A 27269-nucleotide genomic window follows, 5' to 3' on the forward strand; every position below is an offset into this window, starting at 1 on the left:
TTTGTTTTTTAATTCCCTTGTAGTTGTGAAATTAATATTATCCATAAGCGCAAACACGAATAGGCACTATTATATCTTTTTGTTAAGCAGCAACAATGATCATGAAACAAAAATCAGTATCTCTTTACATGATGTTATTTTAATCTCTCTCCAGCACGGCGGAGAAAATTCTAAGCTAACAGTCTGCTATGATAATCCAATGGCTGCCTTCCATGTTCTAAGCAGGATGATTGTTTTCTGAACTTCTGCTTTCATGGATTTAGTCTTGCTTTTAATTTACATTTCTATTCACTCACAAATATAAGACAGGAAAGAAACACTCAAAGATGTCTCCATTCATCCCAGCATTGGAGACAGTTTACTTAGGTGGATTAAAAAGCAGCAAAAATAATAAACTGTGTATTCTGATATAGAGAGTTTAAATGAGTTAATCACTAGTTCAATAGCTCAACATACAAAAAAAGCCCACCTCAGCTAACATATACAGGCCTTCTCCCCTGTCTTTCATTTCTTCATTTGATATTGTCTCCCACAACATCCTTATAACAAAGCTGAGGAAGTGTGGGATAGTCCAGTGGACAGTGAGGTGGGTTGAGAACTGGCTGACTGGCAGAGCGCAGAGGGTCATCGTTGGTGGTGCAGAGTCTGGCTGGAGGCCTGTAACAGTGGTGACCCCCAGGGGTCGGTGCTGGGTCTGGTCTTGTTCAACATCTTCATCAATGACCTTGATGAGGGGATAGTGGCCACCCTCAGCAAGTTTGCTGATGATACGAAGTTGGGAGGATTGGCTGACACGCCTGAAGGCTGTGCTGCCATTCAGCAAGACCTGGACAGGCTGGAGAGATGGTCAGAAAAAAAACGGATGAGGTTTAACAAAAGCAAGTGTAGAGTCTTGCATCTGGGGAGGAATAATTGCATGCACCAGTACAGGTTGGGGGATGAGCTGCTGGAGAGGAGCTCTGAGGAGAGGGACCTGGGTGTCCTGGTGGACGACAGGCTGGCCATGAGCCAGCAGTGTGCCCTCATGGCCAAAAAGGCCAATGGCATCCTGGGGTGCATTAAAAAGAGCGTGGCCAGCAGGTGGAGGGAGGTGATCCTCCCCCTCTACTCTGCCCTGGTAAGACCTCATCTGGAGTACTGCGTCCAGTTCTGGGCTCCCCAGTACAAAAAAGACAGGGATCTCTTGGAAAGAGTCCAGCGGAGGGCCACGAAGATGGTGAAGGGCCTGGAGCATCTCTCCTATGAAGAAAGGCTGAGTGAACTGGGTCTGTTCAGCCTTGAGAAAAGAAGACTGAGAGGGGACCTGATCCAGGTCTATAAATATCTAAGGTGTGGGGGGCAGAATGGTGAGGCTGGACTCTTTTCAGTGGTGAATGGAGACAGGACAAGGGGAAAGGGACATAAGCTGCAGCATAGGAAGTTCTGCACAAATGTGCACAAGAACTTCTTCACGGTGAGGTGACAGAGCACTGGAACAGGCTGCCCAGGGAGGTGGTGGAGTCTGCTTCTCTGGAGTTGTTCCAGACCTGCCTGGATGCCTACCTGTGCGACCTGCTGTAGGGAACCTGCTTTGGCAGGGGGGTTGGACTCGATGATCTCTGGAGGTCCCTTCCAACCCCTACAATTCTGTGATTCTGTGATTCATGATGATGTGCAGCAGGTACCGGAGACTACACCACAGCCTGCTTTGCAGATAATGCTTCGGAGGCATTGTCAGGCCAGACGGGACCATTGGGATTATCTGGTCTGACCTTTAGCATCCCTGAATTAATTTCTCTTAGGAGTAGGAAATTTCTTGCAAATTGTTTTCCCCTAAGCTCCATTCCTGAACTGTAAATGACAGAGAACCTGCAATGTTTTCTAATTGTTCCCAAAGTTAATTGTCTTTGCTTAAAATCCCTGCCTGCTTCAATTCAGAATTTACCTCACCTCCAGATTTCAGCCACTTACACTTCCATATTTTTTCTGTTAGACTGAAAAAAACTCTTTTACTATAAGATTACTGCTTCCCATACAACTTTAATCAGTTCAGGTCACTGCTTAACCATGTCCCAGCTAATCTGAACAGTGACATCCAGTAAAAACAAAATACCTATTTCTCCCTTAACAGCAGAATAACAAAATGAGGGTGTTATCATCACAAATCATGCCCAGAATGGCCTAGAAATTCAGCAAAATTAAATAAGAGCCTACAAATGCACTTTAGAAGTCTGACAATTAAGAAGCCAAAATGCATCCATTGAGACCTGGGTATCTCAAGGCAGAGGTGATCCTGCTGTTCCTTTCCTTCTCAAACCTGGTCAGTCTTTCCTGATCCATGCCCTTACCCGAGTGCTGCAGCAGTCACACTATCCGGTCACTGACTCAGCTGAGAATGGAATGCAATGCATTGGGCAGGGGCACCTTCAGCATGCAGCACAATGACACAGTAAGCAGATCTCACTGTTGGTTGTCATGGAGGTGGTGCAACATTGCTCCCTCCTATCATGCAGCTCCTACAGCTTCCCCTGCAGCAGCATAATGCAGGAAATGGTGGCACAAGGGAGGGAGAGGCAGTCAGGTCTTTACCATCTGCTCAGTCTTTATCAGTAGCAAAACCACACCCCAAGAAGACTCAGCAGAAGCTGAGCATGACAAGCAACAGGTCCCTGAAATACAAACTGAAAAAGCAGTATTTTGTAACACAAACACACAATCCAGCTCGCTACCACAGCTGAAAATACCAGACGTGGAGCCATTGCCTTTTTAAGTCAAAAGAATATACCCAAAGGGATTGTTGCACTGAGAATTGCCACTGTCATCTCACACACTCTGAGATTAACATGCAAATCCTCACAGTTCCATTACATTTGCAACATGCAGCAACTGAGCTTCTGCTGAACATCTTTCTCTGCCTGGCTGGAGAGCACAAGTGGCCCTGGCAATTTTTATTGCAGAGAGATGGCAGGGCTGTGACACAAAGATTCATATGATTAATTCATTGTTCTTGGCACAGGAAAATAGAGCTCAGCCACACACACAGGGAAAAAGGAGAGGAGAAACTGTGCCTTGATGGAGGAGGGTAGGAAAAAAAAAAAAGATAGAAAGTCAGTATTTCATTGCTGGTGGGAATACTTACATAAGTGGCTAACTGCCAAAGCCACCACTGCGTTACACGATAGAAGAGTCTCCTCGGAACAGACCCCCACATAGCTCAACACTTCATCCTGAAGAAAAGCTATATATACATATTTCAAAATCCTAAAAATTGACCCCAGAATGTTTCGGGCTGAAAATAAATAGAGCAGTCCCTGAGCAGCAGCCACATGCAGCCTGCAGTGCCCAGGGCTACACTAGCAGCAATGAGCCGCTTGCATACAGAGGCATAATTAAGGACATACCATATGAAATAGTTATGAAGCTGGGAGGGCAATCTGCTCAGTCTGCTCAGCTTAATGTAAAATCAGTCTGCAGATCCCTGGGAGCTGCTGAGACACTGCTTTGTGAGGCAATCTGCCTACCTTTACCTCTGCACAATACTTAGTAGGCGACCTCTGAGAGTCCAGTATTTCCGAAATGCAATTACAGTTGAGCCAGGTTTGGGTTTTAAGACTCCTCACTACATGCAGTGAGCAAAAGAAAACATCTTTAGTTATTTCTGTAAAAAAAAACAAAAGACAGTAAAATTTGCTCCATGCCCAATGCCTGCTAGCCTCATCTTCATATTGTTAGATGTTGAACTGTGATAAAATGCATTTAAATCATAGAATCGTAACATAGAATGGCCTGGATTGAAAAGGACCATTAAAATCATCTACTTTCAACCCCCCTATGTGCAGGGTTGCCAACCACTAGACCACATCCAGCCTGGCCTTGTGTAGAAATGTTTCTACTACAAGTTGAAGGGGAACAGTTATTTAGGACAGTTTGTAAGAAAATTTTATTCTCTGTTCGAGTAAACACAAAGGAGCCTTCAAAATAATTGAAGGTGAGTGTTTGCTGAGGGGGGTTCCTTATTTCAGTGGGTCTGTAATGGAGAAGCAGAGACAGACAGAGACCAAACAGAAAGGGGAAAGACCAAGAAGATAGATAAATAAGTAAATAAATAAATACATACATACATAAACAAAGGAAGGTTATTCAGAAATATCAACTACCAGCACCACCACGCAGAGTACCTTTCGGCTGCATGTAAATTGGAAAGCCTTTCAAGTCACTCCCAAGTCTACTTCTTTTGATTTCTTCTGTTTGAGGAAACAAGACTTGTCAGTAATGTACATGAATGAAGTAATTGATTCTATCATCATTTTCTTCTTGCAGTAAGAGCAACATGTTTCTGCAGCATTGAAAATCTACATATATGTGAATCTGTGACAGAGCCAATGAAACCAGAGGCTACAAGACCCAAATCTTGGCTCATTACTTCTCATCAGCTGGATCGATCTTCCAGTTAATTACATGAGGTCATATCCTATCACATCAATGCAAAACCAAAAAATAGCATTGCTTGTGAAAATAAAAAATGGCTAATACAAAACTGGAAACTTTGCAACAGGAGCTGAGCCAGACCTCGGAAGTTCCAATGACATTGGAGCCCTGGTGGCCAGCACAGAACAGAAGACACCATGAGTAGTTAGTGAGCATGGCGGGGATAGGCTGATGGTTAGACTTGATGGTCACAGCCATCCAACCTTAACAATTCTATGGATCTCTAAGCATCCTGCAAGGCGTTAGTTGGCATGTTAGTAGGCATGTTGTCAGTTCCATCCTCCTGAAGGAACCATCCTGCAGGACTAGAATAACTCATTTCAAAACACTAACACATCAAACCATGGCTGGCAGCTAACTTCTTTCAAGATATAGACGTCTTTGCTCATGGTTTACCATATGTTTCAGTGATTCAAGAGGCTGGTTAAAAAGAAAGTGCTATTTTCATGCACTTTTCCAACAGACATCTCTCAAAGTTGCCAGAGAACAATTTGGAACTCCTGTTTAGTATTCTACACTAAACTCTTTCTGTGCTATTCTCTTTTGTCAAATTGGCATGTTTATAGCAAGTTTTTTGCATTGTGAAAGAAACTCTTCCAACTAGTAACATCTATCTTCCTTTTCAAAATGTGTGCATAAACATGACAACTGAAACCCTTACTCATTCACCTCTCTTTAGTGATAGCAGAGTTTTCCTCCTAACAAAATATAAGCTGTTCTCTGACCTTCACATTATATCATCTTTATTCATATGCTTATTTCTGTAGGTAGATTCTGAAGGGTATCCTTTCTTCCCAGTAAAGTCCCAGTTCAGCAAGTAGATAAGAAGCTGCCAAGTTTGGAACTACAGTAAATTCAGTCCTCAGTTCTATAATGCAGAGTAGAAAACTGATCTTTGAATCTCACAGAGTCTCCCCCAGTTGGTAGAGAGTAGTTTGGTGCACAGAAGTCCAGTACTGCTGTGGTTGAAAACCTGTAGAGTTTTAGAGGTGTCAGTGTGAATCATACTTGCTTGGTAGAATTATGATTTTTTTTGTGGGAAATAAAACATGATAGCTATGTTTAGTTAATTTTCTTAGAACATATTAAATATCTGGCAGTTGTTTAGAATGAAAAAGCACTGAAGAGAGCCATTTCATAAGCAAGTTTTGGAAAGTATGCAAGTGTTACAATACTCAAATTCTGCAAAGAAAAATAAAACACACAAAAGAGTCCCCTAACAAATTCATTTACTCTTCCTTTTATGTAATATGTTTATCACTCAGACTTTTAAGATGAAAACAAACAATTGCTTTTTTTTTTTTCCTTTTTTTTTTTTTGTGACATAGTGAGTCAGCAGAGCACTGAACGTGTTGTGAACTAGTTCTATGTATTTATCAGCCACATTGTTTTGTAACAATGAAGAAAGCACTCCCAGCTGTATTTTCTGTACGTACTGCAGATGAGATAAAAAAGCAAACTCTTTGGAAAAGAACAAAAAGTAGGTCATGTTTCTTCTTTCTCATCAGCTTAAGCATCAAAACCCAGTGGTGCAGGAGTATTTATCTAATAGAATGCATAAAGGCACCTAGCAGCTCCCAAGGTGGAGCAAGTAATTAAATCAGCTTTGTTTTGTCAGGGCAGGGTCTCTGGAAGTCACCCCTCAGCAGCACCCATCTGGAACTCAGTGCTGCTCATCAGCTCGCTGTTGTCTCATAGTGGAGCCACACGATGTCACAAACAGAAGCATCCTCACAGTCCCCTAGAGTTTCAAAGAGACATAAAGGCAAGCTGCAAGACCAGCAGGCCTGTTCAGGTTAAAGTACTGCCAACCCCAGCAGGACATGCAGGGTTTCATGGAGAACCTGCTCTCACATCAATACCAGCTTATATCTGCACTTTTCTCACACAGCCACCAATCCTCCTCTGTGCATTCGAGGGCCTAAGTCAGCCCAAACACTTAGAAAAGACATCTTGCCTCTCTCTCTGAAAGACAATGGTTGCATTTATTTGCTTTCTGATCCTGAAGGATCAGAGACATCAGGATTCCACGGTGCTCCCAAGGATGTGAAAAACAAGTTTGTGCAATGAATCTGCCTACGTCCGCCCTTCTCTTCTGAGAGCCACTATCCGTGCAGCACAGGCGTGCCATTGCCAACTAGATACACACACCTCTGATAACGCACTTTAAAGCAACAGCAGCAACAGCAACACCAGTCATTTGGAATGGGTTAAGCTAAGTTTTTAAGGATATTTAAAGGTTTTCCCAGCACTATATGAAATAGCAACGGAAAATTGCATTAGTGGCTCCAGAACATTGTCAAGTTTTAGATAAAATTGGACTGCATTACTGAAAAGTTCTAGAAATATGTTTTCGTGAGACTGGGATGATGGATTTTGTTGATATCAGTCTCTAAACAAGAGCTGATTGCCAGTGCTATTATTCAGATCAATAACAAAATTACCTCTGCTTCAACTGAGAGCAGAGTGAAGCTTGTAACTTTATTAACAAACATCAATGCTTTTTCTTTACCAACAAACACAACTATATCCATATATTATGGATATAGTTATATAGGATATTATGTCTTCTTACAGCTCCTGGATATACACCTGCAGATCCCTTTCTTGATCACCCCCAGCACAGCAGACAACTGATTACTATCCCACAAACTGCAGGCAGACCTCCTGTGAGGCCAGCTAGAGTCACCTCCACACAGCCAAAGGTATCACTCAGTACAACCGAAATAGTTTCAGATTCCCCCAGGGCCTGATGTGGGGCACCTTCGCTAGAAACCAGTCCTTGTGCAGGCAAGTCAGCCTCGCTGAGCAGGAAGGACTTCCCCCAGAGCAGGGCCGTGAGGCAGCTGCCTTCTCACATCAGAGGCTAGTTCTGCATCTCCTTTCTAATGAGTGTTGACTTCCTACAAGGCTCCTCCTGAACAATCTGATGCTCTCTAAGTCCTTCAAATGCCACTCCTGCCTCTGCTTCAATATGAACGTAGCAGATCACTCGGAGATTGTTCAGGAAGATTGTCTGACCTTAGGAGATGCAGATCCAGATCAAATGTTTCATACATCCTGGTTTGTTTAGGTGAGACAGGGGTGATAACTGCACTAGCCTCGCAGTGACAGAAAGACAGGTTTTCGTTGATAATACTTTACTGTTCATCATTGATCAAAGAAAGCCTTTTTTCAAATTGGCATATGAAAATTCATTTGCCTTTGTCTGAAAAACACAGACCCAATTCAATGATTAAGAAACCAGTATTTAATTAATTTGTAAGCATTGAGTTTGAAAGCATTCCAAATATTCACTCAAAAAGTTTGAAAGTGCAGATGATACCAAACATACTCTACAACGTATGAAAACATCAAGAAATAAAGTAAACTAATTCATGAGTGTTGTGATGGAACTTCCATCAATGAAAAATTGTGAATATTTTTCCAGTCGTGTTCTCTTGCTCCCAGAGGGACACACTTGGTTAACTCAGGGGATTTGCGTTAAAAGATTGGTAAAAAGAATCCCAGGCTGTGCCTCCTGGCATGTGAAGGTAAACAAAGCTTTGTCTCTTTGTAAAAGCTCAAAAAGCCAAAAGCAAACAGGAAGAACTTATCAGCATGTGTGAAGGACACATACAGGATCACGTGCTTTGATTTGGACTTGACACACAGTACAAGTTTGTGGTTTCAGGTCTCTGCCTACAGACAAAAACCTCCAACAGAAACTCTTCCAGCAGAGTTTGTGACAGAACAGTCCATAAGATGGGATGCTCAGAAAGTCAGACGCTGTGGTTGTTGATGGCTTTGTTGCAAGCAGAAGCTTGCTACTCCCCTCTTGCCAACAGCTATCACTTACCCTGCAGCAGTGGCAAAATCGGACTTGTCTTTGTACTCAGATGCTCAGTTTCACAGCTCAAAGTGTAACCAGCCCATTTTCAACAGCTGCAAAGGCAGACTCAAAGAGCTGCAAGCAAAGAGACATTTCTTCTCTCCAGAGGCTTTACAACAGGCAGAAAAGCAACCTTGAAATTATCAGCAGTAAGGTCTGAAACTTACTAACCGTGTGCCACTGCTAACCATGCCAGAGCTCTTCAGAACACTCAGATATCCTTTCATTACAGAGAAAGGGAAATAGTTATGCCACCACATGTCCCTATCAGCCACTACAATTACATTGGTGAATTACTTAAACTTGTGTAACTACTGTGACATTTTGAAGATGTCTCATTATCTGAAATGAGTTACTTAAGCACCATGAGTTACTCTTAAGCACAGGCCAGACACTCAGAATAAGAGCTGAGTGAGCATCTCAGCTTTAGCACTGAAGTTTACACAAAAGACATAAATCCATGTTTACAATGCTATAAGGTTTAGCCATTCAAATAAAAGAAGGGTCATTTTTGGCAGGGCCCAGCCAGATGCTGGTGCAACCAGCATGAGGCACAACAATATTGTTGTTTTCACTCTTCTGTGGATGTAAAAACCAATGTTTAGATTTTACTAAGTTAGCATCTATCAGCAATTTCAAGAAGCATGCACACACATATATATGCACATGCATTATGTATGTGCATAACATACACAATATATACATATGCACCAAGATTGCATGCAGAAATCCACACTTACATATAAACATTCCAAAGGTAGATCAATTGATTTGCAGAGGCTTCTCCTAGAAGCTTCTAGGACATAAGCTTCTACAAGTTTACTCCTTGTACTGAAATGAGAAACATCCTACAGTTTTCCAAACTCTCTTAGCAGGAGTGATGGAGATTACTTATCCTGAGGTAAAAGAACAAAACTACCAACAATTCCTGGAACTGTTAACTGCCAGGACAAGCTCTGTGCTACCCAGGGGAGATGGACAGCAACAGAAGGGCATGCTGTTATTGATGATTAACATGAGTCACTGAACAACCTGTGCCTCCAAAGAGCTTCTCTTCATAAATTAGCCAGAAACACAGCTACTGTTTTCTCTGTGCCAAATTCAATTACTTTGCAGTGTCATACAATATTAAGTGTAGGTGAAAAACGCTTGTTCACTGATCTAAAATCCAGTTGTTATCTCTTCCTGTTACTGATGATAGAGGGAAACTCATTTTTTGAAAGATTCTCATCACTATAGCACCAATCACCTGAGAAATATGACATCTACCAGCTTTAGACTCAGCTCAGTCTGACTGGCGATGAATGGAGCAGCACATCCAAATGGAAGCACCACCATAACCTTGCAAGACAAGAATCAAAAGATTTCACCCCAAGATGCTGGTCCAAAAGACAAGAGAGTTAGTTTTGTGCTCACAGTACCTCCGTCTGAGACAAATGCCGTGTTCAGTGAGTTCCCATGCTGATCTTGCACATCAGTCACCCCTTCCTCCACTCAAAGCATTTGAAGTTGGCCAGCACTTCAAAAAAAAATCAGGTCATACTGCTCATCTACCTAAGCCCCACTGAAATTAATCTCATTTTCAAATATTACAATCGAAAGTAATTGTAAACTGTTTTCATCAATAGTCACAAGGAGAAAACACCACCACTAGCTCTATGTTTCCCTTCATATCACTAAGTATGAAACGTGCCAGCTTCAGGGACTTGCTAAATGTTAACCACCTCCTGTAAAAACTATCTAAATGTTAAGCTGGAAGAAAATGCTGACCTACTGAAACATGACGGAGGTTTTGGACACACGGTAGATTTTAACTAGGGATAGTTTCCAAGCACTACAACATTTCTCTGTTCATTACTGTTCTTATCAAACTTTCACACCATGTGCAAAACAAAGATTGCAGTGTTTCATTTGAGATAGATCCCCACAGGAGCCAGCACTGGAGGCTGCAGCTGAGAAAACCACTGCCCTTAGTGAATTTGCTGGTAAAATGATATACAGCCTAGGTTACCAGCTTAGTAACAACTCTATATTTCCAGCTTGAACTCAGTTTGCTAAAGTCAAAAGATGTCCTGATTTTCTGCAGTAAAGAACTACCTTAAATACTGATTATTTCTCCACAAATCCTAATTTCTTTTACATTACCCTCTTCCAGTAAATATGAGTGTGAACCATCCGAAATAAATAAACTGGAAAAGAAGAAGAGAGAATCTAAGAGAGGGCAAGTGCCAGTATGCATTCTAGATTTTTTTTTTTTTTTTAAATTAAAATCAATAGCATCCATTTAACAAGTGAATTGGATTTATACAGAAGTACATTATCTCTGACAAGAATTCTAGAACTGGAATATTCAACATACCCATAAAAAAGCAAGGATTATTTTTTTAACATATGAAGTAGTACTTTCTTAGTAACTACAAGTACTTATAAGTACTGACAAAGATTTGAATGCTTTGATACTTTGAATAAGTGTGTCTTCTTGCAGTGTGGAGTTTTCTATTCTGAGCTTTGCTACTTCAGCTTTACATTTCTGTCTTTACTGGCATGCCCTCATTGCTTCTTGAAGTTTACCTACAAATCCTTAAATAATAAAAGTGGAGAAGTATTCAGGAATGCAGAAAATATGTACTTTCACAAAAATTGCAGTAATTTGTTTCTACTCCACCAGAAGATGCACTTTACAGGAAATTAAGGTCTCCTCCAGAAGGAGCCCTGTAAATCATGCAACCAGCATTCCCTTGCTATGGTTTGCACAAGGACAGAACCTCAGTCGCCCAATACAGCTTTCCCACCAACACTCTAGCTCTTTCATCTTAAACAAAAGATTACATCCTGAGATTCATTTCTCCGTACCGCTAGTGAGAAGACTACATTGCTTGCAGATGGGAGCAATTCAGAGCTGAAGCCAACAGTGGTATACAAAAGTAACAGAAGTCAGTTGAGCATCCCCTGGCTCAGTGACCTTTGTAGCAACAAGAAGGCAAACACTGAGCCTGTAGTAAACTGCACGTGGAAAGCTCAGTGCCTTCAACCTGAATTCAACAGATGAGGTTATCTAGTACCAAGAGCTCCAGTTCAGCTTCACTGAAGCAGGCAGTTGCAGTGACCCAATGCTTTCACAGCACGAGAGCTGCCTGACTTGTTCCTCTGTCGGAGCTTGACTCTGAAGGAGCAGTGCTCGCAGAGAATAACGCAATGATAACAATTGTAAATATGGCAGTTTATAAGCTGATGTCCTAGTGCCAGATAACAAAACAAGGATGCCTGAAGAGTGGCATGTGCTTCATTCCCTGCCTTTCCTCCTGGGCTGTGCTTTACAGAAAACAAGCAGGTGAGTTATGGGCACAAATTGTTTTTCAGTTCCCAAAACTACAAGGAAAATAAAATATTCCAAAAATCATTCATACCATTAAGCTGCATATAAGTTAGTTATTACTTCAATAAATTCAATTACTTCATCTTAATTAATGTAATCAAATTCTGTTGTATGCAGTCCCCCACAATCACTGGTATCATGACCAGGGTTACAAAAATGCTTTTCCAGGCTTTGATGGTGTAGCTGGAAGATTAAGGAGAACAGGTCACTGTCACTTTCACACTGTTATACTCTTAAAAAAGAAGAAAAAAAAAAAAGGGGGGGGGGGGGGGGGAATGGAGGGGGGAGAAGGGGGGGAGAAGACAGACTTCTTAAAGTAAGCAAGTTACCATTTATTACACTATGGTTTTTTTTCCATTTCCTGACCACTTGAATATAATCAAAACAGTGGGCTAAGTCTTTGATGAGAATGGCATTATACAGCAGTTAAAGGCATTTAAACATATGTCTGTATAAAGCAGATCAGTATATGGAGAGCCAAAGTGCAAGTTTCAGTCCTCAGAAACCTGGTCAGAACAATACCTCCTTTGAAGTTTTATTACAGCTACAATTGCAAACAAAGGTCAGAAACAGTCCTACTGCTCGTGTTACTATGTAGTTAGCCTCAAGCATTTCTACGAGGTACTGACATTGTTTCTGACATAATCTACCTGCCAAGAAGAAAGGTAAATATTTGAAAAGCAATGGAGCGAATGGTGCAACAGTTGGGTACTGAATAGCACCTGCAAAGGGTCTGAATTCCACTTGTATTCTTGTGTGCAGAGCTCTTGCTGGGCTCCCCGCTGTACACATTCCTCCAGTCTCTGAACCACTGTTTGGAGGTTCTTGGCACTCTCCACCATAGGGAAGGAGGATATACCTAAAACTCAGACTTCTCTGGAATTCAGACTTGAGCAAGATCGACAGGAGGTCCTTAAGGACCAGACAGAGCCTTCAGCACTGACCTCCCCACCTGGCAGAAGTCAGTCACAAGCTCTCAGGCTTCCACTGCCACATTAACTTGCACACAGGACTGACAGAAACCAGCAAAGCCATTTGAGCTTTTTGGAGATGCAGAGAGGCAAAAACAAGGCCAATAAGATGGTAAATACTCAAGTGATACATTCTAAGTTAACCTTGCATGCCACTAAACAAGAAGCATGTTCTTCCTGAGAAGCATAATGAGAGATGTTGAGTTGCAAGGACTGTACAAATAAGGGTGGAGACAAAAGTTCTCATTATCGGTAGGAGATAGGCTTTGCTTTAAGAATCTTAGCTTTTGATTTGTCTCCAACTAAAAATGATTGTGATTGCTTTGGCATTCTGGTGCTTTATACTGTATTTTAAAATCATTCCAGAAAGCAAAAATTCCAACTTGTTTGCATTTATGCATTGATCTATGTAATATGCTTAAACAAAAGGAGAGTTGTAATCTCATAAAACTAATATTTAGTATAGACAATATAACTACAGCAACACTTTTATCAAGCTTCCTAGTTGAAAAAAAAAAATCCATTATTCTCTTTGATTGAAAGAATCAAAGTTCAATCTGCTATCATTCTTTAAAGTCCATTTTTTTCACTGTCTCATGCTAAGTTTTTCCAGACTTCTAGTTCCCTTAAACACATTCTCATGAAGAACATATCTGAGCAGTGTTTGCTCTCATACTTTAATGGAATTGATTTCAGTTGTTTTTACATCTCAAGAACACATAAAAAATTTGATGGGAAAGCGTTTTGCAACTCTCACTAGTCAGAATAGATTCTACTCTCTGTTCTGCTATGTTAGTAGCTCCCCTACAATATATGCTCAGCTTAAAGGAAGCTCCAAGGCCATAAATTATTACTAGAAAGAAGAAAATACAGGCGAGACAGTTTTTTGAGGGTTTCTCCATTGAAAGCCCTTCAGCAACCCTCCTTTTACCTGACCTTTGGTCCTCTGATTGCAAGAGAACTGAAGTCCCCTCCAGTTCAGTATTTCCAGATAGCTACAGGAATTCCAGGCAGAGTTTGGCAATTTGCTCATACTGCAGCTTCCTGTCAAAGATGGACCTGGCTTTAAAACACTGAAAACCATTTAGCCAAGTCAGTACATCCTGCATTGTGGATTGTGAAGTGAATTAAATTACATTCACCTCAGAATTAGTTTGTCCTTGGTTTTCACCAAATGTTTCCTCAAAATATTGAAGCACTATTAGGAGAGAAAAGCAAAGACTAACTTCAAAGTGGCTTTTCTCTTAATCACAAAATAACATTCATTGCTTTCAATAAAGAGGAGCAGCAAAGCCTGTCACCAGAGCCTACAGGGTGCCTGGAATTTGAGACCCAGCTGTCCAGCAACAAATAGAAATTCAGGTCAGAAAAAGCAGAAGATGGTAAAGCTTGTAAAAACATGCCCGTCTGGCTAAGCATAGGCTTCCCACTGTGATTCAGCTGGATCCTTCTAATGCATGCTTAAAAAAACAACATGGTGCTATTTAGAAGAGTACACTCACAAACACACACACAAACACACACACACGATGCCTCATGCCTCTCTCCTGCCTTCCCACAACAAGATCTCAGGAACTTCCCTTCAGCATTTCCACAGGGTAAACCCACATTCCACCCTCAGAAAGCACTGAAGAAGAATGTCTCCACTCAAGCAATAGCTAGATAACTCGGTCTTGTGACCCGTGGGCTCTTTCAAGCTCATTACAGATTTACAACCACAAGTTTTCTTGTAAAGTAATACTAATAATATTAACCTCTCAATGATCTGAGAACTTTCAGATGTGAGAAAGGTTTGCAGGGAGAAGGCTGTGACCAAAGGGAGGGAAAGCTCACATTGTTCTCAGTCCCTTCCCACCCACTCTGATAACTTCCCTTCCCCATTCTCTGTAATCACTCCCAAACCACTTTATGAATTGAATTCTCACAACTAGGTACAGCTATCACATATGTTTATCTTTAGCCTGAAACAAACTGCAGCAAGCAACAGGATCAATAAACACATCAAAGTTGCCAAGAAAGGTCATACTTATGGAAACAGGAGTCTTTGCTGACTCCAGGACCAGTATATTTCTCAGGAATGCCACAGTTAAGACTCGTATCATCCAACCTGAGTATTCAAAAGGAGTCATGCTAGAACAGTTAACTCAATATATTTACTGATTCACATCAACCCTTTCTCCAGTAGCATGAGGAAGTTGCTGCATATTACTTTTATTTAAATAAACAACTGCCTTTACCACTCCCTTTTTGCAAATACATTCAAAGCAGACCTATTCCAGGCACAAAGAGGAAAAAGGACAGAAAAACATCCCTGGTTGAACAGCACACTGCAGGTAACAAGGAAATCCAAAAGGAAATTGCTCAGGAAATGAGGTGAACTTTTTGTTTTAAAATAAAGAGCAATTTAACAAAACATTTCTAGTGAGATTAGAAAAATCCTGTCCCTATGACACTGCTTTTAGTTTATCAGCAAATATTGCATACAGAATTTTTTGGTCTCATACTGAAGTCAGATAAACTCAATTACATCCACTCTCACAAACAGCAGACCTACAGTTTGACACAAGCTGACCTACAGGTAGAAGCTAAACCATAGATTCTGACACTGCTTTTCTGCAAAAGATGAAGGAGCACCTGTTGGGGGCATCAATCTCTCTGAACAGGGATATCATCTCATCTCATGATCTGCATCCCAAAAAGTAGCTGCTGTAGTTATGATGAAGGCTGGAGCAGGAGACAGAGAATGACAGGAATTTTTGTTTCACTTCACTTCTGCTTGGTTATAGTTCTTATGCTCAGGAGGATAAAAACATATTTAAGTTTTCCCTGTTTAAAAATGTGTGAATACAGCAATTGCACCTTTCTCCAGGTGTGGTTTCCCACACAACCTACTGATAACAGCTTTTCCTTTGTCACTGTTCTCAGACAGCAAGACACAGTCTATAGACATACAGAACTCACAGAAATAAAGCCCCTGAGATGCAACACTGAGCACAGCAGGACCATAACCCATGGAGAAGGTTCCTAATGTCAAGGAAACACTGATGAAAAGGAAAAAAGAACAGACAGTAAATAGATGTCACAGCTCTGCTCCTGACTAGCAGTACCTTCCAGCCCTCTGTTACCTATTCTTCGCTGGCGGGGTTGCACTCAGACATACTGTGACTATACAAAAATAAGCTGATTATCACCAGCACGCAAACTGTTGTTTTGTGTCGTTGTGTTGTAGAACACAGGGGAAAAAAGTCAGCACTGACGTGCATTCCTTTTCAAGCTCAGCTTTGGTGCGTTAACAGATGGGCTACAGTGCTACTACCAATAGCATATGCATCTTGTTAGCAGGTCGTGGAAGGGGAGGGCAGAGAGAAAAACCCCAATGAATAACCTATTTGCAGAACGGATAGATGAGGAGATATGTGCGAGCTAATTATGCAACCCCAACCCCACCCCCAACAAAATCAAATGATAACACTGTGCAGTATTGTTTGAGAGGGGAGCACAAAACAGAAAGTAATCCTCGTAGTGCTGGACCACCTGCATGTGCAGGGAAGGAGACGTTTCTGCTATGGATGCCTCACAAACATGACTTGGAGTTCCGAAAACGCTCCGTATTTACTTGTTTGGTCACTGAAATGGATAATGAGTTGCTATTAGCTGTAAAGCAGTTACTAAGCATTTGGAATCTTTCCTGCCAAAACATATCAGGGCACGGACCTGTCACCGTGCCACTGATCTGAAAGCAAACAGCGCACAGCGAAAGGCAAAAGGAAGGGAACGCACTTTGAGCTTCGGGATGGGCAAATGCAGAGCCGCACCTCGTGTAAAAACGCCGCCGCCTTCACTGCTGGGGCACAGAGAATAGCACCTACGACCGAGTCCTTCCCTTGGCTCTCATCGAAAAGCAAACTTAATTGAAAGCTTCCATTCAGACTGCCTTCACAGAAAACAGCCCTGTCAGTTCATACGGAAATGCGGACACTCATAGGTCACGGACATAATCAAAGCAGAGCTTCAGTTAAGCAGAAGGACTCAGCGCTGCTTTTCAGAAAGGAGTTGGACGGGAATTAGACCTCCCCTGGGAGGGCTGCTCGCTCGGAGAGGCGCTCCCTACCCGATGCTCTCCCTCTCACCTGTCTCCGGCTGCCCCCCATCTCACCGCCCGCACGTGCCGGATGCCGCCGGACAGCTCCGCCCGATCCCCGCACTGCCCCGGCCCCGCGGGCTGAGCCCCGCTCCCACTCACCGCCACCGAGCCCGAGGAGGAGGCGACGAAGACGCGGATCACCATCTTCACCTCATGAGCCGCACCGCGGCCACGGGACGGGGCGACGGGCAGCACGCCGCGGGAACGCAGCTCCGCCGCTCTGGGACCCGGCGCGCCGCTCCACCGCCGCCCACCCGGCAGCGCCTCCCCGGCCCGCAGCCCTCGGCGCTGAGAGGCGATAACGGCGGGAGGCGGGAAAGGTGGGGGCGGAGCGCAGCGCCCGACGGGCAATGTAGTTCTGCGGGACTGCACTGTTGTGCTTTGGGAGGGAAACGGCGACGCGCCGGAACGGCTGCGTTTTAGGGGGATTTACTTTAGGAGGCGAGTGCCGCAGTCCGCGTGTGAAGGCTGCAGTGCCTCAGCGCCCTGTCTGCATGTTGGCTGCACGTGGCCAGCTCCAGTGCATGGAGTGTTTACACTCACTGCTATGCCGCGCAGCTTTGCTATGTGGGCCACCTCATGTCAGGCCATCCCACCTGGCTGCACCCGAGCCTCCTGTCCTCACTGCACTGCCCTGGCAGGCCCAGGTCTGGCTCTGCAGTCCACCGTTTGCATCAGCGAAGTGGTGAAAAATGTGCATGCAAGCAGGCCTCAGCACTGTGCTCCTGTCAGGGCGAGTGATGGGAAGTGGGGCAGCCTGCTGTGCAGGTGGGGCACTGCTGCACATCCCAGAGGAGTTAAACACCATCTTCTCTTTTCATGCATTGGTATAGGCGTACAGCTGTCAAGTACTGGCAGGGACAGAACAGATGTTGTTAATCAACAGAATAACCCCAAATCAATCTTGATCAGTCAGCTCATCAGTAAGCGACTGAGGAAACCCTGTGGCCCTCCTAAGCTTTGGGGTCTGTGAAGGCTTTAAGGACTCAGACTTACATAGTTACTAGACTTAAATGCGTTAGTATACTTGTAACTTTCATCCTCTTAATTCTCTATATGCAGCCAGATGGTTACTCATTTCCTGTGATTAAACTCTCTCTTTCCACCGTTTTACCCCAATGGTGGAGCTCTTCCAGACCTTTGCCCTATCACCAGTTTCAGTAAATTTCCACTGTCTGAGCTCAGTGCAGACTATGACTTGGCTTTTTTTTCCTAGTCAAACAACTCCGAGTGCCAACTACGTTCCTAAAGCTTTCTTTACATTTTAATTTGGTATATATTAATTATATATGTATATAAATTAATATTTATATACATTTTTCAAAATATGACGTTTTGTGGAATGTACCTATCAAGAACAATAAAGAATAATCAGGAAACTCAGTTGTTCAGAGCTTAATTTATGCCCTGTAGAAGTCATTAGGAAAACTTTCTACCGGCTTCACTGTCCTGCCGAGAAGTCGCGTAACAAGAATTCAGGTGCCAACGTTGAAAAGGTTTGTTTGTAACTGTGCATTACTTTCATAAGAATGCTTGTTGGAAACTGAATAAACTATAGTCTCCTTTTCCACCTAGAAAGCAAACAACTTTCATTTCAATGCACTTGAGCCTATGACTGAGCTGCATAAATTCTTAAAAGCTATGGAAATAGTAAAACAAACACCTGTTAGAAAAATCCAAACCCACTACTCCATTTCAAAAGCCCCAAACCGACCCTCAGCCAGCCAAGCCAGTATCAATATTTCTTACTGTTCTACAGTCTCCCTTTTTTCCCTGCAGCTCTCAGGTCAGGAGGTTCCTAGAGCTGGAACTTCAAAACAGAATCTGGGCTGTCAAACTCATGGCCAGGTATTATATTCCAAGTTGAGCTAAAGTGTCAAATCTAATGAAGGTCATCCATCCATAATATTTGACACATTTAGCCAATACTTCATCTTCCTTATTCCACAGTTATTTATAGACTCTGTCTAACACAGAGAAAGGGGCATCCCACCTGCTTCCACACTACTTCACTGTGAAAGGATTAGCTTTGTCAAAGTGTCCTTTCAAACATCATTTAGAAAAGATTTTCATAGAATCATAGAATGACTTGGATTGGAAAGAACATTAAAGTACATTTCATTTCAACTGCTCTGCCATGAGTTGCCACCCACTGGATCACACTTCCAGAGCCCATCCAACCTGGCCTTCAACACCTGCAATGTTGGGGCATTCTTAGCTTCCCTTGGGCAACCTCTGCCAGCACCACATCACCTTCTGAGAAAAAAAAAAATCCTCCTAATATCTCATCTAAATCTTTCCTCTTCTCCTTGAAAACAATTCCCCTTTGTTCTGCTACTATCTGCCTGTGTAAAAAGTTGCTCCATCTCCTGTTTATAAGCTCCTTTTAAGCACTGAAAGGCAGTGATGAGGTCTCTCTGGAGCCATCTCTTCTCCAGGCTGAACAAGTCCAGTTCCCTCAGCCTTACTTCATAAGAGAGATGCTCCAGCCCACTGATCATCTTCATGGCTCTCCTCCAGACCTGCCCCAACAGCTCCACATCTTTCTTGTATTTCAGTGAATTTTCAAGTAATTCTGTTTTTTTTCTAAGTCATTGTCTAATATTCTGTGCATCTGTAATTTCTCAGGATCAAATGTGATATAGCATGAGCAAGAAAACATTCGGAATCCAGACAACCTTTCATTTTCTTTTTTGTCAGTGCTTCATTATAGATCATATATGCTAAGAAGATAGTTCTACCATGGAAGTAATGCAGAAAGTTAGGGAAAAGAACACTTCTAAATTTACTTCTAAGGTAAAAACTTCAAAGCTTGCAGAGCAGTTTCTTCCTTTACGTGGGTCTTAAGAACTACTATTTTGTGGAGAGTAAAAGCCATTAGATATTGCTGCATGACATTTTGCACTTTCAAGCAGTGTATAGGTTAAGACTGACCATTAGAATTCTACAGCTGACAATGGTAAATAAATGTCCTTAGGCCATAGTTTTAACTTCATTTCTACTATGCATTCTAAAGGCTTGAAGACCGATTTGTACAAACATTTACGTAAGTATAAAAAATGTACGAAATGAAAACAATTAAAATGATTTATAAGCAGTTTTCAATGTTTATAGGAGGTGCAGAAACACTACATTTGAAGACTGGAGTTGAAAATCTGAGTTTATGGTGAAGAGGTGATGTTTCTAAGCTTTAATTGTAAGAATGATTCATTGTCATGCCAGATGTTCATGGAAGATTATACAGAACTTTACTGCTACTAAGGTAACAAAGAACATACAAACCAAAGATTGTAGATGTATGAAAAAATATGATAAAAGATTGTTTATTTAGCAAGATGTGCAGGCACAGAAGAAAAGTCCTGGAGAAATTGAGCATTATATTTAGACCAGAATAAAGGGATAAGATGGCAGATTCTTTATTTGTCTAGGACATTTTAGAAGTTTTCTGGTCTGAAGATTCTTAGTACCTATCAGTTGTTTCTGTGGGGACTGGGGAAGTTTGTTAAGAATCACTGCTTTAGAGTGTCATTTAAAGCTTTGAGAACCCTGAACAATTTTCCTTAGTAGAAACATGCCCATCATGGTAGTAAGCAGCAAGAGAAGAGAAATATTAGTGAAAACAGAGCATTCCAGCTGCAATGGGGATCCAGAATATCATCAGCTGGTCTCCCATTGCTAACCCAAAGAGAATGTAGGTAACTTGAAGGTTATAATAAATACAAAATGGCCAAGGTAATGTAAGTATAGGACTGTTCCATTAGTGGAGAAGTTTGGTGGCTAGACACAGCTCAAAAGCATGCAAGATAAGACAGTGTGGAGCCAGATTCTGTGCATACTTCCTAGAAATCATTGGATTTTTAAAGTGTCAATTTAATCACAGGAAAAGATCTCCAGAGTACAGTTTCTAAGTAGTGCATTAAGGTCTGCAGAGGTGGACTGTGCATAATACTGTGACTCCACAGCAGGTCAAGCAGTTAAGTTCACTCTGTTCCTTGCAGAAATATCTTTGCAGGTTTTGTAATTCACACCAAATTCTCCCAATAGCAAATACAGTTTCACACAAGATGCCGTGCTTTCCAATACCATGACTGTGGCTAGAGTTTTACATTCAGAGCATTTCACAGGTTTTTCCACAGTCAAATTTTAGAGATAACAGCAGCAGAACTAAACACTGTCACAAGATGCCTTTTTTTCTCTTGTGGCTTGAATTACTCTGAAACTATTCTTACCATAAAAAAACTACTACAAAGCTGCAGGTACTAAAACAGACACCTTGGAAATGAGACAGTCATGGAACCATATTGACAAAAGCTTTAATTCTCACAGTTGCAAACCTGTAGCATGTTGAGGAAAGCAGAAAGGTATTGCTGTTCTTGATTTCAGAATTATTTTTGTGTCACCTCCTTATAGCTGATCTCAAATGAAAAACAAACCACATATAGCCAAGTAAACCTTCTTTCATGCCATTTAAGTCTATACACGTCTAGATAATTGTAAAGATGAGTGTTGATTCTTTTCAGCTGCTGCTCTTTCGTTGAAGTGTGACTGGTTATCTGTGGCAGCTTTGATTCTCTCTGTGATTTCCTAATAATACTACGGACCTTTGAAAATAAAAACATTTATCCTGTAAAGTTCATCATCTGATGTAATCCAGTCATCATACTTGCAATAAGTGATCCAGAAAGTAATAACATCTTCTGTATTAAATCATTCATCATTTGGTAAGCTTACAGCTATGCAGCATTTCCAATAAAACTTAAATTAGCAAGCATTCTAGGTGCAAAGTGCACTCAGGAAGCAGTCATACAGCATTACACTTCTGCCTGCCCTGTTTTGGGGGATCATCTGCCCTCAGAAAAGCTTTCTACCACCACAGTCAATTTGGCCATTTTCCTCAGCTGGTTTTCCAGGATGCTCCAGCTCCATTCTGGCAGCATGCAGGAGAAGTGGATCAGCAATAATATTTACATACACAAAGTCAAAGAATGAGTAGTTAAAGACATGAGTACTGGAAACTGTGCACAAAAGAAACTAAGAATAGTGATCATTTTTCCAGTACTTAGGGATTCTTCAGATATTTCACAGAAAGAGGAAAAAAGGATCTGACTTAGAAAGGTGATAGTTGCTCCAAATGAAGTGCCTCATATTTATTTCCATGGGAACCACAAGAGGTACAAAGAGCAAATAAAACTATTTGATAGAACAAATTCTCCGCTACAAAACACTGTTTTTCAACATAGTCACCACCATTGGCTATGCATTTTCTCCTGTGATGTACAAGAGCCTGCATGCCATGCTTATAAAAATCTGCATGGCTATCCAGATCATGGCTTATCTTCTATGTTGCTGCTGCCACTGCTGAAATGCAGCACCCACTGCCCCACTGCACTCACATCCACTGTTCAGTCTCCATAAATGGTCAGCAAGCATGGATGAATTTCATAGGTGCCATTTTTCCTTCATGGAAGAAATCTTTTCCATACCTTCACTTCACACACACTTCCATATGAGATGCCATTTTGTTAGATGGCCCCTCGGCTGCCACTTGCCACATGACAACAAAATGGTGGGAAGGTTCAATCTCTACTGCCATACCACCAAGATCCACCTCTGACATTCTGGGCCAGCATAATGAAATAGGAGGCATTACTTTCAGAGCAGCCGTTGTAAATTTAAGGATAAAGATTACTTATGCACTGCATTTCAAGCAAGAAATGAGAAATCATACAGCTTCTTAAAAGCTACGTACAAAAATCATTGCCCTTCCATGCATTTGTTCATCTCAATTCAGACTCTTCTGAGCTGACTGTGCACCTGCCTGTCAAAGCAGATACACTTCTGGATTCTTTTGTAAAGTAACACTGCAGAATTTCCTAATATTTATTTCTTCCAGAGTTGTATGGCTTCAGAGCATTACGTTTGTGATATTCTACATTTCCTTACTGCTCTATGCATGTCCTGATCTTGAACCACATTTTCTGAGATCAGAACACCAGTGCAGCTGTTATTTGGTCTCTGAGCTATCTGAGATGTGTTTTCTGCTGCTACCAATGTGCTGGGGGGAGGCAGTGGATGGATAGTAATACTTTCCGTAGATGAATAATTAGCCTGTAACTGTTGTTCAGTTCTAAAATCTGAAGAGGTGAAAATGCTAAGTGGCATTTCCAGCACTTCCCAACAGACAGCTACAAAACTCTGTGCTGTTACCCCTGGTCACATTTGACCCTACCTGCTCTTCTTTGCAGGAAAATTGGCATCTTTGTGTCCATGCTTGTTCTTCTGGGAGGACTGCCACTTGACACAATTAGTATGTATTACTTTTGTCAGTGAAGGCACAGCTTAGGACAGCTTCCAGGCTATTCAGAGCATGACTTGGATATAGCAAGAACAAAAACTAATTCAACTCATATTTTTAATTAATTGGAAAAGGATGGTGAAAGGAACACAACTGGTCTTCATTGGAAAACTGTAAAACAAACACGGCAAGCCAAATGAGAAGTTATGAGAGGTTAGCTGAATAAATCTCAGTGCAAGAAATATTATTTGCTTGATTCATCAAAGCACACAGGCCAGACTTGTCAGGATACACGCTCTTTCTGTTTCACTAAACAACAAACTCATCGTGCAGCCAGCAGGATCAGGCCTGCTGCTGCAATGACATGGCAAGAGTGAGCACATCAAAGCTGTAACTCATTTTTTCTAAGTGCAGCTGGACTGAACTAAAATCACTTCTAGAATATCAGATATAAGTAAATCATAAAGCTACGGCCAAGCAGTTAGGTTACTAAACTCCACAGTACCCTTTTGCTCTCAGGTGCTTTCAGTGATGAGTCTGAGAGCAGAACCTGACTCTGGACTATGTAAAAATGCTAAAGATTGGGCTAAAATTTTAGAGATAAAATGATTAAGGAAGTTGGATAGTAGACAGAAATACATTCCAAACCTTAAACTTAAAAGACGAATGCATTCAAACAAGTTTCTGTTTCAGACAGCATAACTGTTGGAATCATGATCGATTTTAGCCATTAACTGGTCAGTGTAGGCTGCTTCTACGTAACTCCTGAAACGGGAGTGATATTTTAAAAGACTTGTTATGAATGGTTTTCTTAGTTGTATAGAAAAATTCTTTTACCTACAAATGAACACATATGTCACCAAAGATATTTTCAGACCCTAAGTAGTTAATAGCTATGACGTCCAGTATGCTCTGTGGTCTTAAAAATTTATATATATACATATATGTTTAAAATACCACAGTATAAATTTGATTTGGTATTAACTTTCTAACATTGATGACTGCAGTCTGGGAAAGTCTAAGGAATGTTATTCTCACCACTGTGGATATGCCAGTATCCTAATCAGATGCAGCATTTCTCACAGAAGTATAAATAAAAGGCTGTGAAGTAAACTCTTTCTTAGAGTTTTTGGACTTCAAAACAGGCTGTATTGGAAGCAAGGGTCAGGGATCCATTAGGTCACTACTGAATCAGAAGGCAACAAGGTCCAGCAAAGACCTTACAGAACTCAAACAGCAGACTTCTCTTCAGTGTATGACAGTGAGTGCCATACAAACCTATGAGACAAGAAGCCTGTGGTGGTTCTGAGTTCTGCAGCTAACCTCATGTATAACAGCTGTACTTTCTTAAAGGCATCTTTTAACTGACAGTATCTCAGTATTTTGGGGGGGAATCTTTCCACTTTGCCAATCACTGGGATGCAGCCGTCAAGCATGACAAGCAGTAGATACTTGTTAATCGCAGTTTTCACACCTACAGACACCTCCACCTTGCTCGTACTTCATTTTACCAGTGGCATCTTTACGATTTCTCCATGTTGCTGTCCTTTCCAAAGCTGAGTTGTCTCATCTGAAAGCTGCATTTAGATGTTGTACCCTTGAGACTCATTTCCATGGGACTTGGATTCAACAAAGGCCATGCCTGAAGATTTTGTTTCTCTTGTAAGCTGGAGTGCCTGAATTAAGAATGAACCCCTTAGGGATACAAAACAAATTTCTTGTGTGACTGATCAAAAACAGTGCCATGAATTTCCCCAGGAACTAAGGGCTATTTATACTTTTTGGTACAAGTTACATTAGCAAATAAATAAAACCAAGTGATCTAGGTTATAATGTTTCTCCTATGTTTAGACCTCACTAAATTCCAACAGTGACAGGAACTTTTGTTAAGTAAAGCAAATCTTTTTTGCTTGTCATGTGGAAATTTATGTCTTGCACTAATATGTTTATAGTGCTACAGAGCTGGTTCTTGCTTAGGAGCAGCTCTCTTAAATACAAAATACTAGCATGGGCTTATTAAATTGAAATTATGTCTGTCTACAAAATAAGTTTTATGATATTCCCATTCTCCAGGAATTTAGGAGACTTGAGGAGAAAACAAAAAAACTACAAGCAGTCGTAATCTCAGCTTCCTTCCTGTTGGTTCCTTCTCTGACCTTGTAGGTTTTTGGAGTATTGATTTACAGCATTTCCCAAAATATTTTTTTTTTCCTAAAGGTTCTGTTGTCCTGATTTTTTGGAAAATATTCAGTATTTGTTTGTCTAAATGGGAGGAGGGAAAGAGTTTTTTAGTTATAATGAATGATTCATAGCTCCTGGGGATCATCCAGGGACTCCATTTATAGTTACTGATTAAAATGCAGTAATAAAACATGAAAGGTTTGAGAGCTAACAGCGATGCTTCTGAAGGTAAATCTTTGATAGAAATTGCTGACAGCCTCTGAAAATCGTCCTCTATAAATATATATTCAAACATTATAAGTTCTGCATTTATTTTTTCTCTTTTGCAGGTGTCTTCTGTTTGTACAATTTCAGGTCAATATTCCAGCAAGATGAGTTTCTCTATAATTAAATTTAATATTTTTCTTAATTTACATTTTTACTCATTTTTAGCCTGCAGTGTTTATTTGCATGGAAAGAAATTGTCTTCAAAGGATATATTTAGCCTGATATATCGGATTAGAAATGTAAGCCAATCATCCAACGAGGTTAAATTTAAACCCTGTGGAAATGGTACAAGGCTATTCGGTTTTCTCAGCACTGTTACCCATATTGTTAGAGGTCATATGAACTTCAGCTCCAATGGCAAATGTAATTTGCCATCAGACGGTACACAAGAAATCCCTTCAGATAGACTTCTGTGACATTTTAAAACTGCTAAGGAGAAGCCTGAGCAGACTGTTTTGAAACTGATGAGCTGAAGACTGTGATTAAAAATGTGAAAAAATAAGAATAGAACAGAAAGTCAAGCCAAAAACGTCGAGCATTTTGCTTGTTCTTCTTTTCTTACCACAAGCAGCATACACCAATTCTTATTTCAGAATCACCCACCAATACTGGTAGACCTGCACTTTAACCAATGCTGTATTTGTTGCATTTAGCAGATGGTGATATTGATGCTGATATATAAAACTACATTTGAGTTATATGTTTGCCTTAGTTGTTCCTTTCCAACTCAGTTTGTCCACACTTCACAATAAAAAAAAAGAAAGAAAAAAGAAAAAAGAAAAAGCCAAATATTTTGGATTTTTTAAAATAACTTTTCTGTTTTCTTGAATGTGACTGCCAAGGGATAACAACCACATTTACTATCCACATAAAGTCTATTTATATCTATTGATTAAAATTCAGCTTGTGGTTTCTGAGCTGCAGATGGAGCTCCCTGTACAGCAAAAGGAGTTGACACATTCATGCCAGTAACAGTTGGAGCCACAGTGGAGAGATGACTTAGAAGATCTGTCCTTATGGAGTCTTGATCTCTTTGACCTCAGAGGCAGTGACTGCTTCCTCACCTGTGTATTAGTGTCAAGGCTTTCAGCAGACTGAAGTGAAATCTGATTATTCAAGTTGCTGTTAATTTTACCAGTCATTAAAGAGAGATTACAGGGAGTAAATGTGATTGTCAAATTCCAATGAACTATTAATAAAATACTAAGATATTGTTTTAACATATGGAAAATTACAGGGTGGGAATTCTTTCTAAAATGTGTTTTTCCAGCAGATCTCATTAGACAAGACATTTCAAGGCATTTCCATTATAACCTACAAACTTCTGGATGATTTGCTACAGGGATATTTTTGTTTTCTAGGGCATGGGCTCAATCAAATGTTGCATTTCTTAAGTGCGTGAACAGGAGCTGAAGAAAAGGTTTTAAACAAAGAAGAAACTGGAAAATATACTCCCTACCAAAGCCATGAGGCTCATGGTGGTGTGTCCACCTCTGTACAGAGCTGTACTGATTTCAAAAGGGTTCCAGATGGACATCAGGGTGTCTCCTCACAGTGCTGAATTAGGCTAAACTGAACATATTTAATATGATAGTGGACAGCTAAGCTGATTATCACTGTGTGTCGGATAATACATTATACAGCTGAGTGGCTAATAGATTAAACAGAGAAAGCCTGATCTCAGGGCATTTTCGGTT

The 27269-nt window shown here is 41.1% G+C and overlaps 1 protein-coding gene across 1 annotated transcript in view; it reads right to left on the reverse strand.

Moving 5' to 3' along the window:
* Positions 1–16973, reverse strand: part of SH3BGRL2 (SH3 domain binding glutamate rich protein like 2) — a gene marked incomplete at both ends in the record, with an annotated part of 36025 nt that extends 19052 nt beyond the window's left edge. The window contains one exon of the mRNA XM_079550365.1: positions 16929–16973. Coding sequence (XP_079406491.1) covers positions 16929–16973 — 45 coding nt within the window. The remainder of the gene's footprint in view (positions 1–16928) is intronic.
* Positions 16974–27269: the final 10296 nt, after the last annotated feature.

Source organism: Tetrao urogallus (genome assembly GCF_951394365.1).
Source record: "Tetrao urogallus genome assembly, chromosome: 2".
Classification (NCBI taxonomy): domain Eukaryota; kingdom Metazoa; phylum Chordata; class Aves; order Galliformes; family Phasianidae; genus Tetrao; species Tetrao urogallus.